The sequence below is a fragment of the Prinia subflava genome, chromosome 2 (assembly GCF_021018805.1).
Source record: "Prinia subflava isolate CZ2003 ecotype Zambia chromosome 2, Cam_Psub_1.2, whole genome shotgun sequence".
Lineage (NCBI taxonomy): Eukaryota > Metazoa > Chordata > Aves > Passeriformes > Cisticolidae > Prinia > Prinia subflava.
In genome coordinates this window covers 102,541,051-102,560,967 of record NC_086248.1, presented here as the reverse complement: position 1 = coordinate 102,560,967, position 19,917 = coordinate 102,541,051, and the positions used below count along the sequence as shown (strand labels likewise).

The 19,917-nt window shown below is 45.8% G+C and overlaps 2 protein-coding genes across 6 annotated transcripts in view; both read right to left on the bottom strand.

The window, feature by feature from the left end:
• XRN2 (5'-3' exoribonuclease 2) overlaps window positions 1–12,438 on the bottom strand; it is a 33,618-nt gene extending 21,180 nt beyond the window's left edge. The window contains exons 1-16 of the mRNA XM_063391296.1: window positions 12,291–12,438; window positions 8,246–8,373; window positions 8,043–8,154; window positions 7,650–7,761; window positions 6,855–6,913; window positions 6,686–6,775; window positions 5,603–5,675; window positions 5,450–5,500; window positions 5,138–5,295; window positions 4,674–4,748; window positions 4,439–4,572; window positions 4,296–4,353; window positions 4,099–4,206; window positions 3,415–3,459; window positions 2,983–3,114; window positions 1,072–1,190 (exon numbers count right to left, since the gene is read on the bottom strand). Coding sequence (XP_063247366.1) covers window positions 1,072–1,190; window positions 2,983–3,114; window positions 3,415–3,459; window positions 4,099–4,206; window positions 4,296–4,353; window positions 4,439–4,572; window positions 4,674–4,748; window positions 5,138–5,295; window positions 5,450–5,500; window positions 5,603–5,675; window positions 6,686–6,775; window positions 6,855–6,913; window positions 7,650–7,761; window positions 8,043–8,154; window positions 8,246–8,373; window positions 12,291–12,365 — 1,529 coding nt within the window. The 5' untranslated portion in view covers window positions 12,366–12,438. The remainder of the gene's footprint in view (window positions 1–1,071; window positions 1,191–2,982; window positions 3,115–3,414; window positions 3,460–4,098; window positions 4,207–4,295; window positions 4,354–4,438; window positions 4,573–4,673; window positions 4,749–5,137; window positions 5,296–5,449; window positions 5,501–5,602; window positions 5,676–6,685; window positions 6,776–6,854; window positions 6,914–7,649; window positions 7,762–8,042; window positions 8,155–8,245; window positions 8,374–12,290) is intronic.
• Window positions 12,439–14,287: 1,849 nt separating this feature from the next.
• KIZ (kizuna centrosomal protein) overlaps window positions 14,288–19,917 on the bottom strand; it is a 30,837-nt gene continuing 25,207 nt past the window's right edge. For 3 of the 5 annotated variants that reach the window (XM_063391301.1, XM_063391297.1, XM_063391299.1), the window contains 2 exons: window positions 17,941–17,984; window positions 16,082–16,323 (listed from right to left, as the gene is read on the bottom strand). In XM_063391301.1, coding sequence (XP_063247371.1) covers window positions 16,220–16,323; window positions 17,941–17,984 — 148 coding nt within the window. In that variant the 3' untranslated portion in view covers window positions 16,082–16,219. Of the gene's footprint in view, window positions 14,407–16,081; window positions 16,324–17,940; window positions 17,985–19,917 lie in introns of those variants that run through there. The other 2 variants (XM_063391298.1, XM_063391300.1) reach the window with 2 other exon arrangements.

The following is a 19,917-nucleotide window of genomic DNA, read 5'->3' as shown; positions in this document are numbered from 1 at the left end:
TACAATGGCAAGCACAGAATTAATTTCCACTCAGAAAAGGACATGCAAATATTCTGAGTTACAAAAGCTTAAAAATCTGTGGTTGAATGTAGCACATCCTTTTCCTTGGCAATACCAACCCTGTCACAACCACTGCTGCTTGTGAATCATCACAGTTCATTCATACTGTTCAAGCTTCTTTTAGCAGCTCTGCTAACACTCAGATAGAAATCAGATGGAATAATTTATCCTTAAAATTTATGAGTTCATATAAAAATTCTGCTTGCTTGAGACAAAAAAAAAAAAAAAAAATCACTCCATTCAGATATAAACACACAGGAAAGAAAATAAGAATGAGAGCAAGAACTGTGATATTGGAAGAGCTGATGGGCCACATATCACAAATACGTTGTGATGACTGTGACCAGAACTCCAGAAGGAAGGAATCCTGAGTGTTTTCCCACATCCACCCATGGCTTGACTCCACCGAGAACAAACCCCTGTGGCTGCACTTCTCAGGAACAGCTGTAAGGGCCTTCACCCTCGACTCAAACAGCAAGAGCTCCATTGAAACCCTTGATCAAGGCAGACTTAGTCGTGATTAATTCCCAGAAAATTCCTGTCTCAACCATCCCAGGCTTAGCCTTCCTGAGACAATGCAAGAACTCAAGAGACAAATCAGGGCCTGCTGCAAACCAAAGATGGAGGAGAGCACTGGAACTGCGGACAGATACTGCTGCCCTGGTGCACACATGCAAGCCATGTGGTTGAAACAGCTCCCAGATTCCAGGAACAGTGGAATTCCACTCACATAATCAGGGAATGTCTCACCAAGCTCAGTCTCAGAGGGAGCAGTGGCTTGGAGGCTGCAAACCTGCACGCATACTAATCTGGATACTTAGCTTGAACAGCCAGAGCTCACCCATCTCACTGGAATTTACTGGATATCCTCATCCTCCACATTAATTACCACTGGATAAAAAGATCATAGAAAAGCATCCAAAGGCACTGCTGCACTGAGCTAAATGGCATTAATTAGGCTGCATCTATCTCAGCAACTTGCTAATAAAGTGATACAAAAAATGGCTTCACCTGATATTATCCTCTGGCTCAGGTTCACTGTCACTGTCCTCAGATTTTCGCTTAATTCCTCCTCCCAGGGACGGGCTGCCATCAGGAGTCAGGCTGGTGTTTGGAGATGTTGAAGTTGTCTAGGGTCAGAATTATTACAGATAAATAGGGGAAGGTGGGGGGAGAAGGAGGCTTTATTAGGCTTTTAAAATTCAAGTTAAAATTAACAGCTCTGTGATAATCACAGGCCTTCTCTTCAGTTTCAAAAACACTCCAGGCAAAGGCTGCACAACCCTTAAGTCAAGGGGCAAAAGGGAAAGCCACATCCCTGTTAAAAGCAAGGCATTGATGCACAGAGGCAAACATGTCACTGACTTTGAGAAAGAAAAGGATGCAATAAACAATACAGTATAAATTGATTCAAAAATGCCATTCTGGATATATTCCAACTTTGGAACATCACTGCATCTGAACACCACTGCATCTTTTGTTACAACTTCCTTTTGCACCAGCGAAAAAAAGGTGCTTCCAACTCAGAATTGCCATAAAATACTCTGAGTTCCTTCACAGTTGGTCTCTTAAACTCCTCTCAAATTTATCTATTTTAACATTAGTGCCTAAAAGAAATGTATCATGTTCTGTTGGAGTCTAGAACATCCCTCTAGCCATCCTGGAGGGTTTGGAGACCAGACAGGGGGGTCAGTTAGACCCACACAGATCCCAGGAGGACACTGCCTCTGATTCCTGTCCATGGGAGCGAACACTCACATGCAGGAAGAATCACAAATCCTAAGAATTTAAAATAAGTAGTGGATGGTTTATTATAGAATATAAATATAGAAATTAGGATTCTTAGCATATGGGGCTGAAGAGACAAGATGGAGGAATTGGGGAGTGGCCCCTGTCCTTGTTCTTGCTCTCGTCCCCCATCTTGTGCTGAGTTGGGTTTTAGAGATTGGCTTAGAGTAGAACAGACATGTTAGTATAGGTAGTAGGTATTGGTAAAATTCTGTAAATAAAAAATACGTCTCGGACAGTGGTTGGGTCAGGGGTACTGTACATAAGGTGCGGGGCTCTCTGATCCGCCCAGTCTGCCGCGTGTCGTGCTCTGCGGAGATGCCTCACAGAGCTGAGAAAGAACTAAGATAAGGTACTCTGCCAGGGAGCCCTGGCAGAGCTGAAAAAGGACTGAGATAATGAAGAATAAACAACCTTGGAAATGTGCACCGGCGGACTCAGCTTGTCGTCTCTACCTCTGGTGTGTAACACTTAGGGCAAAGAGAAGACTGAAAACCTTATTACCTCTGGGAACAGCAACCCAGAGGAAACCCTCAGGGAACAGCAACCCTGGGGGAAAACCTTATTACCTTGGGGAACACCAACCCCCAGGAGAATCTCAGGGAAACAATAACCCTGAGAATGTTCCATAAAGGAACTAATTTGCATAACTCGGGTGCAAAAAAGTTTTGAGATTAAAAGGGAAGAGCAGCAGAAATTATACCTTGAAAAAGCACATTGGATTTAGACTTCAGAGACAGAACACACATCTCTGTGATAAAAAGAACTTTTAATTTGTTCGCTGTGTTTGGATGAAGATTTATACCCAGAAAGAAAATATTTGTCATAATTGTTATTTAAAGTTAACAGGACTTCTAACAGCACTTTTTTCCAGTTTTCCCTCACTAATACCTTGCCCAAAACTCCAAGTTTCTCCCTTCCCCAGGGAAAAGCTGAATTCCAAGCAGAAATAAAGACAATTTTATTGAAGCAGGCTTAGAACAATGAGTTATTAAAAGCCACTTCCTTGAAGAATAATGTTTGATGTGTCAGCTTTTCAAGAAAACTCAATGGGGTAGAGAAAAAGGTTCCTGGAGTAACACGGGCTGAGATTCTTTCCTTTCTCTGCGCAAACCCCTCTGAACATCTACTCACTGAGTTCTGCCTGTTGTGCATCCTCATCTCAAAGGCAGCTTGTCGAGGGTTGCAGATTGCCTGAGGGCTGGATCGATTTCCCAGGGCTTGAGGGGAAAACTGGCCACCAGGAATAAAGGAAGGCTGATCCCTCTGCAAGATAAGCACAGACAGGCTGCTGAAGAGCTGTGTGATCTTCCGTGCACTGGGATTATGCTCTCTAACAATTTTCAGATTAACGTTATGGCGAAATAAATGCACAATGGCACATTTTTTAAAATATAGAATAAAATATAGGAAAAAACCCAACCTAATTCAAAATTTTTAAACTTTTAAATAGTTTACACACAGGCCAGCAAACACCATGATTACACCTGCAGTTCCAACCTCCAAAAACTAAAGTAAACATTTAAATTCTTGCTAGTTTCTGCATTGGGTAAGGAAGTCACTTACCTTCAATCTCTTCCTTTTTTCTTTTTGCCGTCTTTTAAAGTTATCCTAAATGAAGAACAAAGGGGAAACGTCGGTTAAGAACACAGATTCCTTGACAAATGATTTCACTATAATCCTCAACTGACCATGCCACAAGGTTTTTAGTGACTGTTCTGAATAAGACATGGGTCAATTCTTGTGTCTGTAAATCCAATAGAAATGAGACGGAATTTTCTACCCTACCCTGAAAATCTATAGGGAAAAAAAACAGCTGGGTACTCAAGCCCTAAAACTTTGGTAATGATTTAAATGATCTACTAAATTTATCTGCAACCTTACTTAAGAATGACAGCAGTGTCAAAGCACCAGACTCCTTGCCTGCACTGCAGAGCTGCCCCAAAAAAAACAGTCAGAGAGGCATTACAGACTTAGAAATAGGAAAAGAGACTCAAGTAAAGATAATTCTTATTCTGCAATTCCTGGGCCAACTGAAAATTTGAACATCAAACTGGCATTTCCAAGAAAAGAAACTCAGCTGGAAACAAAAGATTTTTTTGAGCCTGGAAGAATTCACCAGAGATTATAGCAAAGAAAATATAAATTTTGAGGGTTTTTTTCTTATTCTCTTAAAGGAGTGTCTCTGGCTAACAGTAAGTGATTAAAACCCAACTCCAAGAGTGTCAGAACAACAACAAAAAAATTTACATCGTCATCTTTCCTCTTTTTGAAAATACTGTCTTCAACTTCCCCAACAGCCAGCATGATCATCTGGACCCGCTGCAGGTTCACAAACCCACTTTCAGTCAGGTAGCCCTGCAGGTCAGAGAATAACAGAGTCGAAAAGTAAGCCTGTTTTGTGGCAAAGACACAGATATTTTTAAAGGAAAAGGAAAAACTCTCACCCCAGTTTTATGCACCACGTTTTTATAGATGTTAACCAAGCGATCGATCGCTCCCTCCCTAAACACAAACCACAGAGTCAGACTTCCGGTAGTGGAAAGCACAGAAGTTGTTCTTGCAGGAAAAGAAACAGATTCTCATCTACCTGATCTCCAGAGATGGCAGATGAGGGAGGAAGTCATTCCCCACAAAAAAGCACATGAAGACCCAGTCATCAACACTCCTTTCAAAATCAAAAGTGAAAGGCAAGCTGGCCATGGTGAGTTCTCTCTCCAAGTACTGCAAAACACACACAAGAAAAAGGAGCTCAGAGAACACTGCACTGCAGAGGGTTTGAATGGTATTTACAGCTAGCAGCAGCAGCAGCTGCTGCACCTCACCTCTCGCAGGACACACAGGCGGATGAAGATGAACTCTTGCTCTGAGATCGGCAGGGTGTCGGCAAACTGATCGTGCTGAAACACAGAGACACACATCAGCTCCAAGTGCATCCCAGAGCTTCTCCAGCTCCGCTTGCAAGGCTTGCTTCAAGAGGAGTTGAGAGAGATCCAAAAACAGGCTCCCAAGCCCTTGTGCCAAGCATGTATTCTGCTTTGCACATCTGTTCAGTTACTGATCATTTGTTTTCATTCAGAGGGAAAAACCCCAAACAACAAAACACCCTAAGTGTGGACATCAGGTTTGGCATGAGACTTCTGTATTTTTACTTCCAAGGGGAAAGATAGGTATTCCCAGCAACAATTTGCATCATGCCCCAGATAAAATCAACAGCAAGAACGATTTGATAATCTCCTTATACACTAAATTTAGATTTTAAAAAATCTAGAAATAGCAAAATTCTTACCTTTCCTTGTTTCTCTCTGGGCAGACCTTGGCAATCCTTAACCTCATGTCCCATCTGGTTGCAGAGAGCACATGGCTTGGGTTTGTTTGGTTTGAACTCTTCCCTAATGATGGTGAAGTTTGGTTCATGTGTAGCTAAGCCAAGCATGATCAGATCAGCTACCAATCCAAGGAGAAGAATAAAATGTGATTAGGGATAAACATCATCAAGTTCTGGGTTTAAAACAAAAAAAAAAGCTTAGAAGCAAAGCGAGTTCTGCCGCAATCAAGATGTTGATGTGGTTACCCAAGAACCACAAGCAAGAGAACTCACCATCAGCACCACACAGACAGTGGTGAGTGTTTGGGTCATGGTTTGGTTGAGCTGCACAGAAGAAAATTACATTTTGTCAAAGTCATGCAACATAAGTTATTAACGAACATATCATAACTTAAAACAACATGTCCACATTAATTGGAACTTTACCCCTTTGTCTTCTGATGTAATCCATGATTTTATGCTCCCCTTCACCAGGAGCACTGGCATCTGACAAAATAACCTGAAAAACATCCAAATCATGGCAAAAATTAATGCTGCCACAGGAAAAAAAAATCCCAGTAACTTATATACTGAACACAGCATCTGACTTATGAATACCTGAAATTCTAATTTGGGGTTTGAGATAAAATATTGTGATTGAAGATGAAATTATTTACAAGCAAGGAGCAATGAAGAGACCTTCACCTTCCTCTACCAGCTCCATGCTGAAGCTGACATTGATTCAACTTCCACCAAAATGATCATGTCACGTTTGACGTATCCTGATAAATTATCAGGGCAATGAAATGGCCACTAGAGAATTCTCAGATTCAGCTCATTGATGCACTGAAGCATGATCTCATCACCCCCTCCTCATCCTGATGAGAATGAGTGTTTATTAAACCCCTGTCTGATGGGGGGAATCATGCAGAGCCAACTGCCCTCTAATTAGAGCACTTCAACAGTCAACTCGTGGCACATAGCATAGGCAGCTGCATTTCCTGCCTGCACTGCCCCTTGTGTGCAGCAGGGCTGTCACAGACAGAACTGAGAGAGTAGAGTGCCCAGGCAAGACCAGGTGAGAATCTTCAAGCACAGTAAGGCAAGAAAGCTGACACCTGTTATTTTCACTGCCAGCCATTAGAGCAAAAGAAAAAACGCAGCCTGTTGAGGGAGCAATTGCAAAAAAAAAACACAGTGAGAAAGATACAACTACAATGTATCTCCACACTTTCCCCAAAGGCAGAAAAAGTATTCCTACAGCCCTGTCTCCCATTATATGAAATTGTGGCTTTCAGCAGCAAACCTGCTTCTTGCCCTTCAATGAAATCACACCAAATGGTACTGGGAGATGGAGTTATCAGCAAGGAATGGAGCTCTGAAGCCTCAGCAGGATGTGCATGTTGGCCTGCTGTTAATAACAGCTCACAGCCAGGCCAAGAGCCAAATCTGTTAAATTTCTACTCTTCAATTGGATCCCAGCCCAAATACCTCCTTCATCTCCCTCAAGTGTGAAAGTTGGAAACTCACTGTCAGGTTCTTCCAGCCTGGGTCACTGTTCAGGCGGTCGGCAATGTAATAGCGGAGGCATTTAGCAAGATTGTCCATAAACTCAGTTCCCTACAAAGGGTTGGAAGGAAAGGAATTAAATCAACATTCAGCCCCTGGCAATTGCTGGGTACAGGGCCAGGCCACTCACCGGGGTGATACAGTTGCTGTCAAACCTCTCCTTCACCTCCTCTGGAGGCAGGAAACCACCTGGAGCAACAGAAACAGAGTTACATCCATATGGACCTTTGCCAACATTTTTGCATGGAAAAACCTAGACAGCTCCCCTGATTAACTCTCTGAAACCAGTTTGTTTAGTAAAATTCCCACAAACCCACACCAACCCAACTCTTACTATTGCATTATCTCCACACTACAAGCTGTTACCACATTTACAAATACTGTTACTTCAGCAAGGTGATTTCAAAGCCCAGACAACAGCAACACATTCTCCTCTCACTCCAGCTGTTTGTCACCATCACCCTCAAAGTTGCTCTGAATTTTATTTCCTCACTGAATTTAGAGTTTCCACTGTCAAGTAACTCCCCTTGCTGGCAGCTTATTTATCCCTGTGCAGGAGTATTTCCAACTGATCCTTGCTTTTAAGCCTCAATCCTCTTTTCATCAAGCCCTACAAACATGTACTTCCTTCCAGAAGGGTTTTGGTTATTTCTAACTGCATTTATCCCTGCTCTTCTGTTCAATTTATTTTCTAAAGGAATTAAGAGCACTCAGCACAAACTCACTTCAGGCAGGAGACTGAAGAAGAAAACATGACATTTTGTTTTGTCTCATTTCTTAACTTTGGAAAACACAGATCCAGCCTTCCCCAGGCTTGTTCTCCCCTTATCCCAGCAATGCACACACAGTCTTTCTCCAAACCTTACTGAGGTGATCAAATAAAGTGATTCTCATGGAAGAATCTCTGATAAGGCCACTGCCCTACCTTTGGCCAGAATTTCTTGTCGGATTTTTTGCTTCTCCTCAGCAGCTTCCATGCCCTCCTTTGAGGCTCTGAATCTCCTGGACCGCTGTTGATTCATTTTGGCACGTGGAGCCTAGAAGAAGTACAGGAAAATTTGGGTCACTTTTTGCATCTGGACAATTTCTCGTGTCCTGAGAGCTGCTTTGGGTCACAAGTTATTACAAGGAGTTGATCTTTTATTAGACCTACTGATGACCAGATTGTATGGAGCAACCTGTGCTAGTGGAAGGTGTCCCCACCAATGTGGAAGCAGGAGGTCTTTAACGTTCCCTCCAGCACAAACCATTCAGTGATTCTGTGTACTGAGGGGAAATGAGCATTTTCCAGCTGGAAACCCAATGAATCAATACTCACCACTCCATCTATGGCCATGTAAAGGAGTCTCCTTGGTCTCACAATGTTGAAGATCCTGTCGATATACTCAAAAATTGCCACCATCATCTCATCTTCATTTTTGGGTGCTGGCCTAAAACATAGAGCATTTAATTTAACACCTGAAATGGTGTCAGTAAAGAGAGAGATATGTCATCTGTAAAGAGCCAAACAAAGAGCCTTACTTGTCCTCTGGGTGTGTGCAGGGGTGAATGATGCCGTTCATGTCCAGGTAGAGGTTGTCAAACTCCACCTCATTAGGGTTGGGTTTGCTCGTGTCAATGGGGACCTTGACACCATTGCACTCTTTGGCCTGGGGATGCAGTGGGGACAAGGATTTCAGCAGAAATAACCAGCAGCTGTTAATGCATAGACTCATGTAAGTCTGTTTTAGTTTTAATGGCAGCAGAAGAAAAAGAGAGCAATAAGTACCCACATTACCTGCAACTGCACTTTTCACTGTTAAACAGCACTTCTTTCTATAGCTGTTTTTAACCAGAAAACACAATGATGGGTTATGGCAGAGTCCCCATTTCCGCTGACAAGAGAAGTACTCATATCTCATATTATTACTTCATCCTAAATCACCTAGAGCCACCTGTATTCCTGGACTGCTCCAGGAGTGGATTCTTCAGCTTCCTCAACAACCATGGTCACTTTTGTTTCCTCACCATAATTTCAGGTTTGTTTTGTTTGAGCCTTTGTTGTTGTTGGGTTTGAGGTTTGGTTTTGTGGCTAGTTTGGTCAAAAGGCAATTAGCAACACTGATTCTCTCTTCCACCAGCATAACACACATGGATTAAACCCCAAGAGCACAGAAGAGACAGGAGCTGAGCAAGGGAAAGCCTGATGATTTTCAGAGGAATTCTGGCTGGAATGGGTTATAACACACTCAAAGGTGGAACAAAGCATATTCTTGAACATCTGGGCATAAAGCCAAGTTTAAAAATGAATGGCATGTTCTGAGGTAAAGGCTATGGTCACAGGATTGCTTGGGATGGGGGAAAACCAGGATACTGCTGGGTCTCCCACCACATGGAGCTCAGCAGCTGCTGCTGAGCTGACATCAAGCACTTCCCTGAACTTCTGTCACCAAACTGCCTGCTACTCACCGAGTGAGTTCCCCGCATCTCTGATGGGGATTCAGAAGGAAAAAAACCCCAAAAATACAGATCACGTGATCAACTTTTGACTATTTTCCTGCTTAAGGCAGCAGCAGGACTGGCTGACTTCTTACTCCCAAAATTAAACGCTCTAAAGTCTCTATTCAGTATTTATGTTTGGCACAGTTACCCTGACAGATGCCACCCCCAAGCACTGTTTGCCTCTTTACTGAGCTCTCCAGACACATACAGACACACACACTCAAACGACTTGGTGTTAGCAGAAACTAAGTGGCGGTGCAAACACTGCACCTTCCTCTGGGCTACCCCCTGGATTCTCCTTGATGCCCAGGCACCCTCTCTCCCAAGCTAAATGCGATTGAGAAGGAATCCCAGCTCTCTGAGGTAGAAATGAGCCCCCCTTCACAAATCCACTGGGGTTCTCAAGTGGCAGCCGTGTGGAAGGAAGGCTGAAGTATCTGGCAGTGATATCTCTTGTGATATAACTGAACTGTTCACTACTCATCTACAGCCTCTTTTGAAACCACTGAAAACAGATCTTCAAACATGATACTTTAGCTGCAGCTTTATTAATTCCTATCCATTTGATTAAGAATATTCTCTCCTGGATTTTTTATTATCTTCAAGATCTTCCTCTCATTCTTCCAGCTCAGCTTAAGAAAATTTTTTCTTTTTTTTACATCTGATTAATCTAGCAAGGTAAGAGAACAAGATCAAGTTTTCAATATTTCAAAGAGACAAGCTACCGGGAGATACAAAATTTCTGATTAGAGAGATTTACAGCAATCCTAAAACACACACAGAGCTGATTACATTGTGAGAGAAGCTTAAATTCATCAACAGTATGACAAACTGCAGCTTCTCCCTGCTGTCCTAAGTCCACTCTCAGATTTATGACCAGATTTGAATATAAAAAAATGTTAATGAATATGATTTATCCATGTGCTGTCCCGGCTGTAATTGCAACGTGCTCTTGAGCTGGAACAAGGCAACGTGGAGGACAGCAGGAGCTGCCACTTCACTTATGGCAAATCCAACTCAAGGAATTTATTGTGTCTTTCCACTTATTTTAATAAAGAACTTTGGATGGTATAAGCTCAGTTATTAAAGATTCAAAAAAAGGGACACACAATCAGTAAAACCAGGGCTATACAAACCTTTGTCTTGCCTACGTGTAAGAGCAGCTTTGATTAATCTGCACAGAGATTAATCTGAATATTTACAAGTGTGCTGAAAAAGGCAAATCTACTCTTAGAGACAACTGCCCTGAACTGTTACAGAGGTAATTGCTGTTTATATTGTGGCTGCTTGTCAATGACAGATCTTAAAGAGATATCCAGGACAGCCCCTAAACTGAGGGTTCCCAGAGCCTCAGGACAGGTCATATCCAGGAGTTTGGTGCAGACACTAGAAGAGACAGTGCTGCTGGAGCTCAGCTTTAAGGGAAACTGTTAAACTCACCGGCCCCCATTTTTTTTTTTTTAAAATTCCCAGACAGATTCTTAGATTTTTAATCATCCCCCATTAAAAATTCACTTATCGCAGCGACAGGTGAAATAAACTTCCACTTTGCTGAGCAGGCCTAAAATCCCAGCTGTAATAAAACCACAGCAGCAGCTTAAAATTTTAACCAAACCCGTGCTTCACTGCCTGAACCTGAAACACAAAAACACCCTGGAAAAGCACAGAGCTGAACATCCTGCTACATGCAGGGAACATGTGCAGCCTTAACTCAGAATTCCACCACCTCACCCTCTTTTCCCTGATCTCCTCCACCCTGCTCCCACATTTTATCCCCTTCTGGGTGTTTCCCCAAGGTGAGCCCACCTTGGGAGGAGGAGCAGAGGGACAGAAGCCCCAGCTAACGGCGCTGAACTTTCCAAACCAGCAATAAATAGGGAAGAGCAGAACACGGCCAGTACAAATCAACAAAACACAGCAGCCTATGGGAAAAGCAGTTCGGAAAGCAAGAACTCCAGAGTCTGCCTCCTCAGAAAGGCTCGAGTTAGTCCTGAGCAGGACAACTTGCCACACTCAGGGCACAGTAAATCCACGACGGTGCAGCCACTCAAAGCCTGCTGCTGAAGGGAAACCCTCTCCATCCTCCATGTCCCCTCCCACCTTGTCCCATAGGATGGTACAACACTCCTGGCTGCAGGGATGTGCCTGAAGGAACCAACCCAAAAAAACCAAGTAAACAAACATCATTTCAGCTGCAATACTGCCTGGAAAGGCACCTATGGAATCCTGTGTCAGAGCCTTCACTGAAACTTCCTTCTGCTACTGCCATGGAAAGCCAGATTTTAGAGGATGTCTTTTGAACAATCAGCTCCCTTTTTGGCCAGGAGATATTTATCATGAACTAGAAAACACCAGCAATGAGACAAAAACGCCCTAAGGCTGCTCAAGGTTAAAGAGCACAAGCACAAGCTTGTTGTAAATCTTGGATGCAGCATGACAGGCAGCTACAGTCGTGTTCCCATTAAGTCCCGAGACTTGTTGTGGCTTCTAATTACCAGTTAAATAAAGTTGTGGAAAAGCAGGGACTACATTCAAGAAACGGCAAAAAGCACTCCCACTACTCTCTACTCAAGTTTCACCAGAATCACAAATCCCACTTTTCCGGGCCGAAGTCGCACGAAGGCAGAGCCGAGGGCGTCGGGAAGGGCTGCAATTCCAGCGATTCGCCTGGAGAAGGGGAAATCGGAGAAGTCCGATTCCTTGCTCCTGCGCCCATTCCCACTTCGTCCACGTGCCCGTTCCTTCCAAGAGCGCTCACGCGAGCCAGTGGCAACTGAACGAGGCGTTGGGATAACTCCTCCCGCACAGCGGCCGCTTCCACCGGGATTGGAAGTCCGGAAAAAACTCCAAAACCCCAAAAAACTGCAAACCTCCGCAAATCTTAAACACCCGAACCAAACCCAAACAAAGCCCCAACCCACCCACCCGCCTTGGAAAGGCCCCGGGGCAGCCCACGGGGACACAGCGGGGACTCAGCACCGGGGGGTGCACCGGCGCGGCCCCAGCGGCGCCGACACCCGCGCCCGCCCCGCGGAGCCGCAGGGCGGCTGCCACCGGGGTCTGCCGTGCCGGGCGACCGGCTCACCTTCTCCTCGACGCAGTTGACGATGATGGAGGGGTACTTGCGGCTAAGCCAGCGGAAGAAGGCCGGGACCCCCATGGCGGGACGGGACGGGCCGCGGCAGGAGAGACCGGCGGCACCAGCGGAAACTTCCGGGGTCGCGGGACGGCGCGGGGCATGCCGGGAAGGGAGGGAGGGAGGTGGCGCGCGGTCACATGGGGCGCGCCGCCGCCGCCGCCATGTTGGTTGCTGGCTGAGGCGCCACAATGGCGGCCTGAGGGGAGGCAGGGGACGTGAGGGGGCAGCCCCCCCCCCCATGTCTGGGCTGCTCCTTCGACACGAAAGGGACACCCAGAGGGGAAAAGTAAGGCCTGAGAGCACAAAAGTGATATCCAGGAGGAAAAGCGAAGCCTGAGGGAAGGCTGACTCCTGAGACAGTCCCACTGCCGAGCTCACGCTCAGCCAAGACAGAAGGTGTGACAGCTTCCCTTCAAAAACAGCCATAAACAAGCAGTCTAACAGGAGAATCACTCTCCCTTTGCACCTTGCTAAAAAGCAAGTGTGAGGTGATGCTGTGGGGTGTGTTTCTCAACAGGTCAATAATTTATAGAGAGACATTGATGATTTATTTCAGCACTGCACGAACTGTGTGCTTGATGTATTCCCTAAATCCAGCCCAACCACCAGACCTCTAGCACCATTATTTATACTCAGAAATCCAGTGTTGGCAACTTCCCAAGCACAGCCCCTCTTTTAAGATTGATCAGTGGTTTCTATGGGTTAGGTAACCCCAGCTAACTCTTCCACATGCTCAGGGGAAGGGTCTGCACCTCTTTTTGACTTGCGGGTGTGAGTTTTAATGTTACAACGAGCATGATTCAGCTATAGGATACACAGAATTTGGATGTTTTGCCAAGTGAGGAATGTACACATAGGCATCAACATCTGGATTTACTACATCCTTAAAGCTTGATGGTTCCAGGGTGTGCTTGAGGAAGGGATGCACTAATCAGGTCTCTGCATGAAAGTATACAATGATCATACATTAAAGAACTCCTGACTTCATACAATTTTGACTTATCCCGCGTTTGGCAATAGGAGCGATTCAGGGCACGGCTGCTCTGTGCCCTCTGAAGGGATGTTTCCAGTGGGAAATGGCTCCACATGATTCGTGAGAGCGGCACAAGGCAAAGAGCCCCATCCCCTTGCTCTGCCTATGGCATAAGCAAATACTGTTAATTTATGGCCGTTTGACGGAGCCAAAATGGAATTAAACAGTCGGGAATTAATTGGGATTAACACAAGGCAGGTTTTGTTCTGCTGTGTCCCATCGCTGCACACCAGCTCCCTTAGCAGGGCAGCCACAGGGCTGAGGACAGGGAACAGCGGCCTGGGAGTCATTAACAAAAATAACAAAATCTCAGCAGTGCTTGCGGAGTCAACGCTACCAATTTGGGGAGCGGAGGGGAACCTTGGTACCTGGCTAATTCTCTGTAGAACAAATTAACCCAATATTGTGTCTCTCATTATTCTTATCCTCACTTGGCTGTTGTTAAGCCGTTTTCTGTTCTCATTCCTCTCAATAAAATCTGTGACTTGAATAAATTTCCTCTGCAACTTTGTAGTGGCACCACACCTATGGTATCAGCTGAAGATTGTCCTTTATCTGTTCCTTACAAAACATTCCCTAATTGAAGCTTTCTATTGTAGTGCTTCTCCTGGAATTTTGTAGGGAGCACGGCAGCTTAGCATGAACATTTTGTTTGTATTGATGGGCAATCAATTGTTTTTCTGATAATGCTGAAGAAAACAGAAGGCTGGTGGACGCAAATGAAATGTGATCGTCTTATCTTATAATTACTTGGTTAAACAAGTGCTGGAAAAATTAATACTGCAGCTGACAATTCCTTGAAAAGTTGGTCTGAGCACCAACAGCTGCGCTGGGCCGTGAGCCTTGGTCCCACCTGGCAACTGAGCATCCATGAACACAGCACAGAGTGGCAGGATCAGGGAAGGCTTCCTGCTCAGGCACATCCTCAGATGAGTGGCGTGCCGATGGGAATCTGTTCAGGCTGTATTGATTCCAGTCCCCCGTCCGTCAGTGTCACCTGCCTCCGGTGCTGGGCTGCCGGTGTGACAGCTGTGAAGGAGCTTGAGGAAGTTGACTGGCAGGATGTTTTGCATCTAATGAGTCTGTGCACAATGAGAGTATCATAAATGATGCTCCGGAGGAACCTGGCTATCGCTCCAACACCAAGAGGCAGAGATTGCCTGCGCATGGCTCCACAGCCATCTGTCACTTGTCACAGGCCGGTGTCAGGGCTGAGCCAGACTGTGGCAGTGGAAAGCCCTACAAACTGGTGTCAAGCAGCAGGCAGAAAGTGGGCTGACATCAGCAGCCCAGAGTCACTCAGGAGGATCTCAGAGCTGCAAAGACACTGTGCTGCTGAGGCAACATTTCTTGGCAGTGCAGGCTGCTGGATTTTTCCAGTGGGGCTGCTCCTCCTCTCCACACACCTCCCAGGCCTTGAGCAACATGCTCAACTGACAGCACAGCGCTTTCTCTGCAGGCAGCAGTCCCACAGGACATGGGCAGTCAGGTGGTAAAAAGGACATTAAAGCCCTCATTAAAGTCTGGCTTTAGTCAGAAAATCACAAAATCACTAGGTTGGAAGAGGCCTTCAAGATCATCGAGTCCAACCCATGCCCTAACACCACCTCAACTAAACCATGTCAACATGTCAACATGCACTGGAGTGCAACATCCAGTCTTTTTTAAACACATCCAGGGATGGTGACTCCATCACCTCACCAGGCAGACCATTCCAGTACTTTATCACTGTTTCCATAAGAAACTTTTTCCTAATATCCAACCTATATTTCCCTTGGCGCATCTTAAGACTGTGTCCTCTCATTCTGTCTGTTGCTGCAGTCCTTTAGTTGAGCCCAGTAGTCTCCCAGGTTGTCAGCCCTGGTCACAAACTCACCCAGCTCCATCCTTGGTGCAGCAGACTTCCCAGTTCCCAGAACATTCCAGGCTGCACCCTCACTGATGGCAGACTGAAACCCACAGTATCTGGCTGTGCCAAGAGTTCCTGCTCAGTTCCAAGCCTTCTGCAAGTCATATTGTACTTTTGAGCTCCCAGCCTACACGTTCCTCTTATTAAACTGCATGTTGTTACCATTTCTAGCTGGGTTTTGGGGATGGGGTGCAGAGATTGGTGCCCATGTTGGGAGATGTGGGACTGCAGCACAGCACAGCTTAACTGGGGTGCTGCTTTCTGCTTTTGGACTTGTCATCATTTATGAACAGCTTTAACATGTCCTCTGGTTTCTCCCTCCCAAAGCAAATCTCATGTTTAATCAACTTAATTTTAGATAAAAGGAATGAAAAGAAGAAAATTAAAAATGCATGAAGCTCCTGGAGTCATCCAATTACTATGATGTCCACACAGGAACACCACCATGGATTTCACAAAGCAGGGAAAAGCAGGAAAGCACTGGGGCTTGCCACATGTAAATGCTGCTCTGTTCCAAAATTACAATTGTAATTCTGTGCTGAATTACAAATTGATATTTTATGCATTTCTTTTTCTTGATCTGTTGCAGAAGAAGATAAAGATCAAATATGCCAGTCCGCCCCAGTAGCGCCTGTCTGCATACCCACAATGCTTGTCTGCTTCTTCCCAAACCCTATCTAGCACTGGAGCCCCAATATTGGGATGCCACAAGCCTCGGGAGGGGACTCTCACAGAGCAGGGTTCCTGTCAGAGCAGGAAAATACTGCTGGTCAGACAGAGCACATAGACAATGTATAGGACTAATTATGTTTATTTATTATTTGAATTTTCTTTGCCAATAAAGTGACAAGCAGTGCTTCAGCCTGTGACACGCTCATTGTGTAAAAGAAAATACAGTTTGTTTCTTCCCTCCCAAAAAACAGTAAAAGAATCTCAGTCATAGAAGTCATTGAAGTCATCTGAATCCATGCTGTGGGTCTGTGGGCGCAAAGCAGCCTCAAGCTCAGAGCTGCTGTTGTCAGATTCGCCCCAGAATGCTGCAGGTGAGGAGACAGAAAGCAGAGGTGTAAAACCTTTTTTGTGGCCACGCCATTTTTCACAGTGATGAGCTCAGGACAGCTCTCCCAAGGCTGACTGAGGGCTGGGAGTTGGGAGCCCCAGTCCCAGGTGTGTGTGTGTCCGGTGCGGTGTCTGGCAGCAGGGCGGCTGTGCCGGACAGTGGCCTCATTCACCACTCCCACTCCATTGTACCGCAAGGTAGCCAGGCAGAATATTTCCACTCCAAGCAATTTACTTGACCAGCTGCTGCCTGAATCGCAGCTTTGTCTATTCTCTTCCCCTTTCTCCCCACTACTTGACCCTGCAGTGAAGTCACCAGCAGGCCATGACATCACAGAGTTGGCACAAAAATATCAATGATGTCACGAGTAAAAAAATCACCACTTTGAGACCAGATTAGATCCAGGCAGGCCTGATCTCAGTGGAGCACACGGCTTTAACCTTAGGCTCTGTGAATCAGCAAACCCTTTCATTGACAGCAGCAGAATCCCATGGCAGTTCAGAGTGCCTGAGAGATGCCTGGGGATGTGAATTCTTTTGACCCATGGATAGGACAGAGTGGGAAGTATGGCACATGAAGTCAGGGCTACAGTGGCTGACAGAGCCATGCTCTCTTGTTCCCACCCAATCCAGAGGTTGCTGGCCGTCCAAAGGCAGCCGGGAAGAGGCCCAGGACTCAGCCAGGGACAGCGGGAGGAAGAAGGCTGTCATGCTCACACAGACACTGTGGCTTGTGTTTGAGGCACTTTGGTGCCTTTGACAGCACCATCTCCATGAACACCTTATCTACAAATGCAGCAGCTGCATCTTTCATCCTCCAGCCCTGGCTCCCTGGGCAGCGGGGCTGCGCTCCACCGGCAACATCAGAGCCAGCCCCATGCTTGCTCCCACACTGAATGGCTCTGAGACAGGAAAGGGGCCAGGGATGTCAGAGCCTTTCAAGTGCCACCAAGGCACCAAGGCACCAAGTGCCATCATCCTTGATGGCATCTGTATCTCAGTTCAATGCCATACCTTTAAAACCGGGCCATTCTGGACTGCCAGAACCCAGCATAGGGCTTCAGGCAGAGAGATCCTGATTCCCAGCACTGCCTTGCTGGCAGGAGGTTCCGTCAGAGGCAGCTGCAGGCCCCAGCAGGCCTTGCAAGGGGTAAAGGGGGAACGGGAATGTGTGGGTAGGGAAAACATGCAGGGCCCAGACACCAGTTCAGAACAAAACCAGCCTGGCCACAGACAAAACCATCCAGCTGCACCCACCCACAGTCCCAGGTCACAGGGATGACCAAGGAACCTGCAGGTTTCTCCTTCTGCAGGTTTCTCCTTCTCCAGGTTCCCTCCACCTGCTGTTCACTGGCCTTTGATTAAACCCTGCAAAGATCCCAATCTGTTCCACATCATTTGCCCCACAAATACCACTTCTCTGTCCTGGAACTGTCATCCTCAGCTCCCTGCTGGCTGCCACAGGAGACAGGGAAATTCCATGCTTTCGCTTCTCTGTACTTTATACAGGTCATAACATTGTTCTGGGAGGGCTTCTATAGTATAATTTAACTAGAAAGACACTAATTTTTAGTAGCATAACATTTGTCTCTTACCTTTGGATTTTATGGCAGTTACTGCTTCATTCCGCAATTCAGTCCTGTAAAACACTTCAAATAATCAGCATAATGTCTCCAATTTAAAAAAAAAGTGAATTTTTAAAAAATACTGTGAAATGGCTTAAAAAACCAACAACCCAGTAACTTCTGTAACTTTTTTTTTTTCAAATAACTGTTAATCATGGACTTCTTCACCTAAAAAGCGGAGAAATTCATGCGCAGGAGGGACACTGGTCCAGCTGTTGTTGGAGTCATTCCCTGGTAACAGCACTGATTTACACCAGCACGGAGTTAAGGTACAGAGGAGCAGGACCCTGCCAACTTTCCAAGCATGCAAAATACGAAAAGACAAAATCCAAACAAAAACAAACTTCCCCCAGTGCTGCTCCCTGCACTTCCTCCCTATGCACTCCTCCAGGTCCTGGCACTGTTCCCTGGCCCCATGGCAATGAGCAATCTCTGCTGCCTTTGATCTACCTTGATGTGTGTGCAGCTCGAGCCTGCTCTGCTAAATGGCTGCTCTTGTGTCTGGAGCATCACAGGCCCTTTTGAATCTCTCAAACAAGCTGGAATTATTTTGATCTTTTGTGTGCAGCGCGTGCATTGTGTTTGGGCTGGGGAATAATCGCACGGGGGCAAACACGGGCGAGAATTAACTGTTACAGCAGCAGTCCTGCAAGAAGCTCCAAAAATGAAGCTTCAGCTGATTTTAATAAGGAAGATCAAATAGGAGATATTTGGGACATCACTGGGCCAACCAGTGAAATATAAGCCAATGTGAAGGTGCAGTTTGAAGCTCAGTCACAATAGGACTTTCTGAAATGTCTGTGATTTGCTGCATTTCATTTAAAAAGGTGGCAGCCAATACAGAAGTGCTTAAAGTGGGGAGTTGCAAATATTCCACTATTGCGGAGGCATTTGTGAAGGAGACAAAAAAAAGCAGAGATGATTCCTTGCTTGTGTTACCCTCAGTATTCAGTCAGAATTTGGGATTGCAGCTGGAAAGCCATATATACAGTTTCACACATTGCAGCTACCAGTGGTGCAGCCACTCCTCCTTTTAACCCAGAGAAAGCCCACACTGTTTAAATCCCGTTTCCTCTCCAAAAGCTCCTGCTTTGTGGACAGAGATTCCCAGAATATTAAACACAGCCCAAATTCCACCAAGGCAGAAGTGCTAGTACCAAGTGACAGCTCTAGCAGAGTACTAACAGTGATATAACTCATTATGACCTTATTCAGTAAAAAACTTTGAACATGTTAGGCTTCAAAGGTTTCTCCAACATTCCTTTAGAGCACCATCCCACTGCCTTTCCCTTTTATTCCAAGCAAAACTCTACACTGCCTCATCCTCTCACTTCTCCTTCAAAGGCCTTCACTCAACAGGATACCCAGAGAGGATTTGAAGCTGGAGCCTCTGGGCTGATCCTGCTGAACACTCTGACCTTCTGCTCCCTTTGGCCAGATCTCCTGGTCCTCAGCACTTCCCAGGAGGTGCTCCACAAATCCCAGGCTCAGCCCATAAAATGTGCTCAAGAGGCTGTGCTGGGGGTGTGGAGCAGGAAACCACTTGTTGCTGAGCTGCAGCTGGCGAGGTTCCTCATGTGGATGCTGGCACAGGAATCATTTCAAGTAGTTGAGGAGGAGATCAGGGGGCAGCAGCCACTGCTTCCCCTTGACCATATTCCAGGCCTGCTGATGAGAGGGGAGTGTGGAGTTCCTGGGATTTTCAGTTAGTTTCTCACAAAAGCCATTTGACAACTGAGTTTGTCAGTTCTGTTCTACTTCTCTCCGTGGTTCAACCCCACAACAAACAACACCAGCAAGTCAGTGCTTTGGGTCCGGTGCTGAGGATCACCAGAGAGGACTGCCCATGTCTCCAGGGCTTGGTCCTCCAGATCCAGCTGAAGGATCCATGGAGAAAGAACCAAGATGGCTTTAGGAACATCTGAAGACCTTCCCACTGCCACCCCA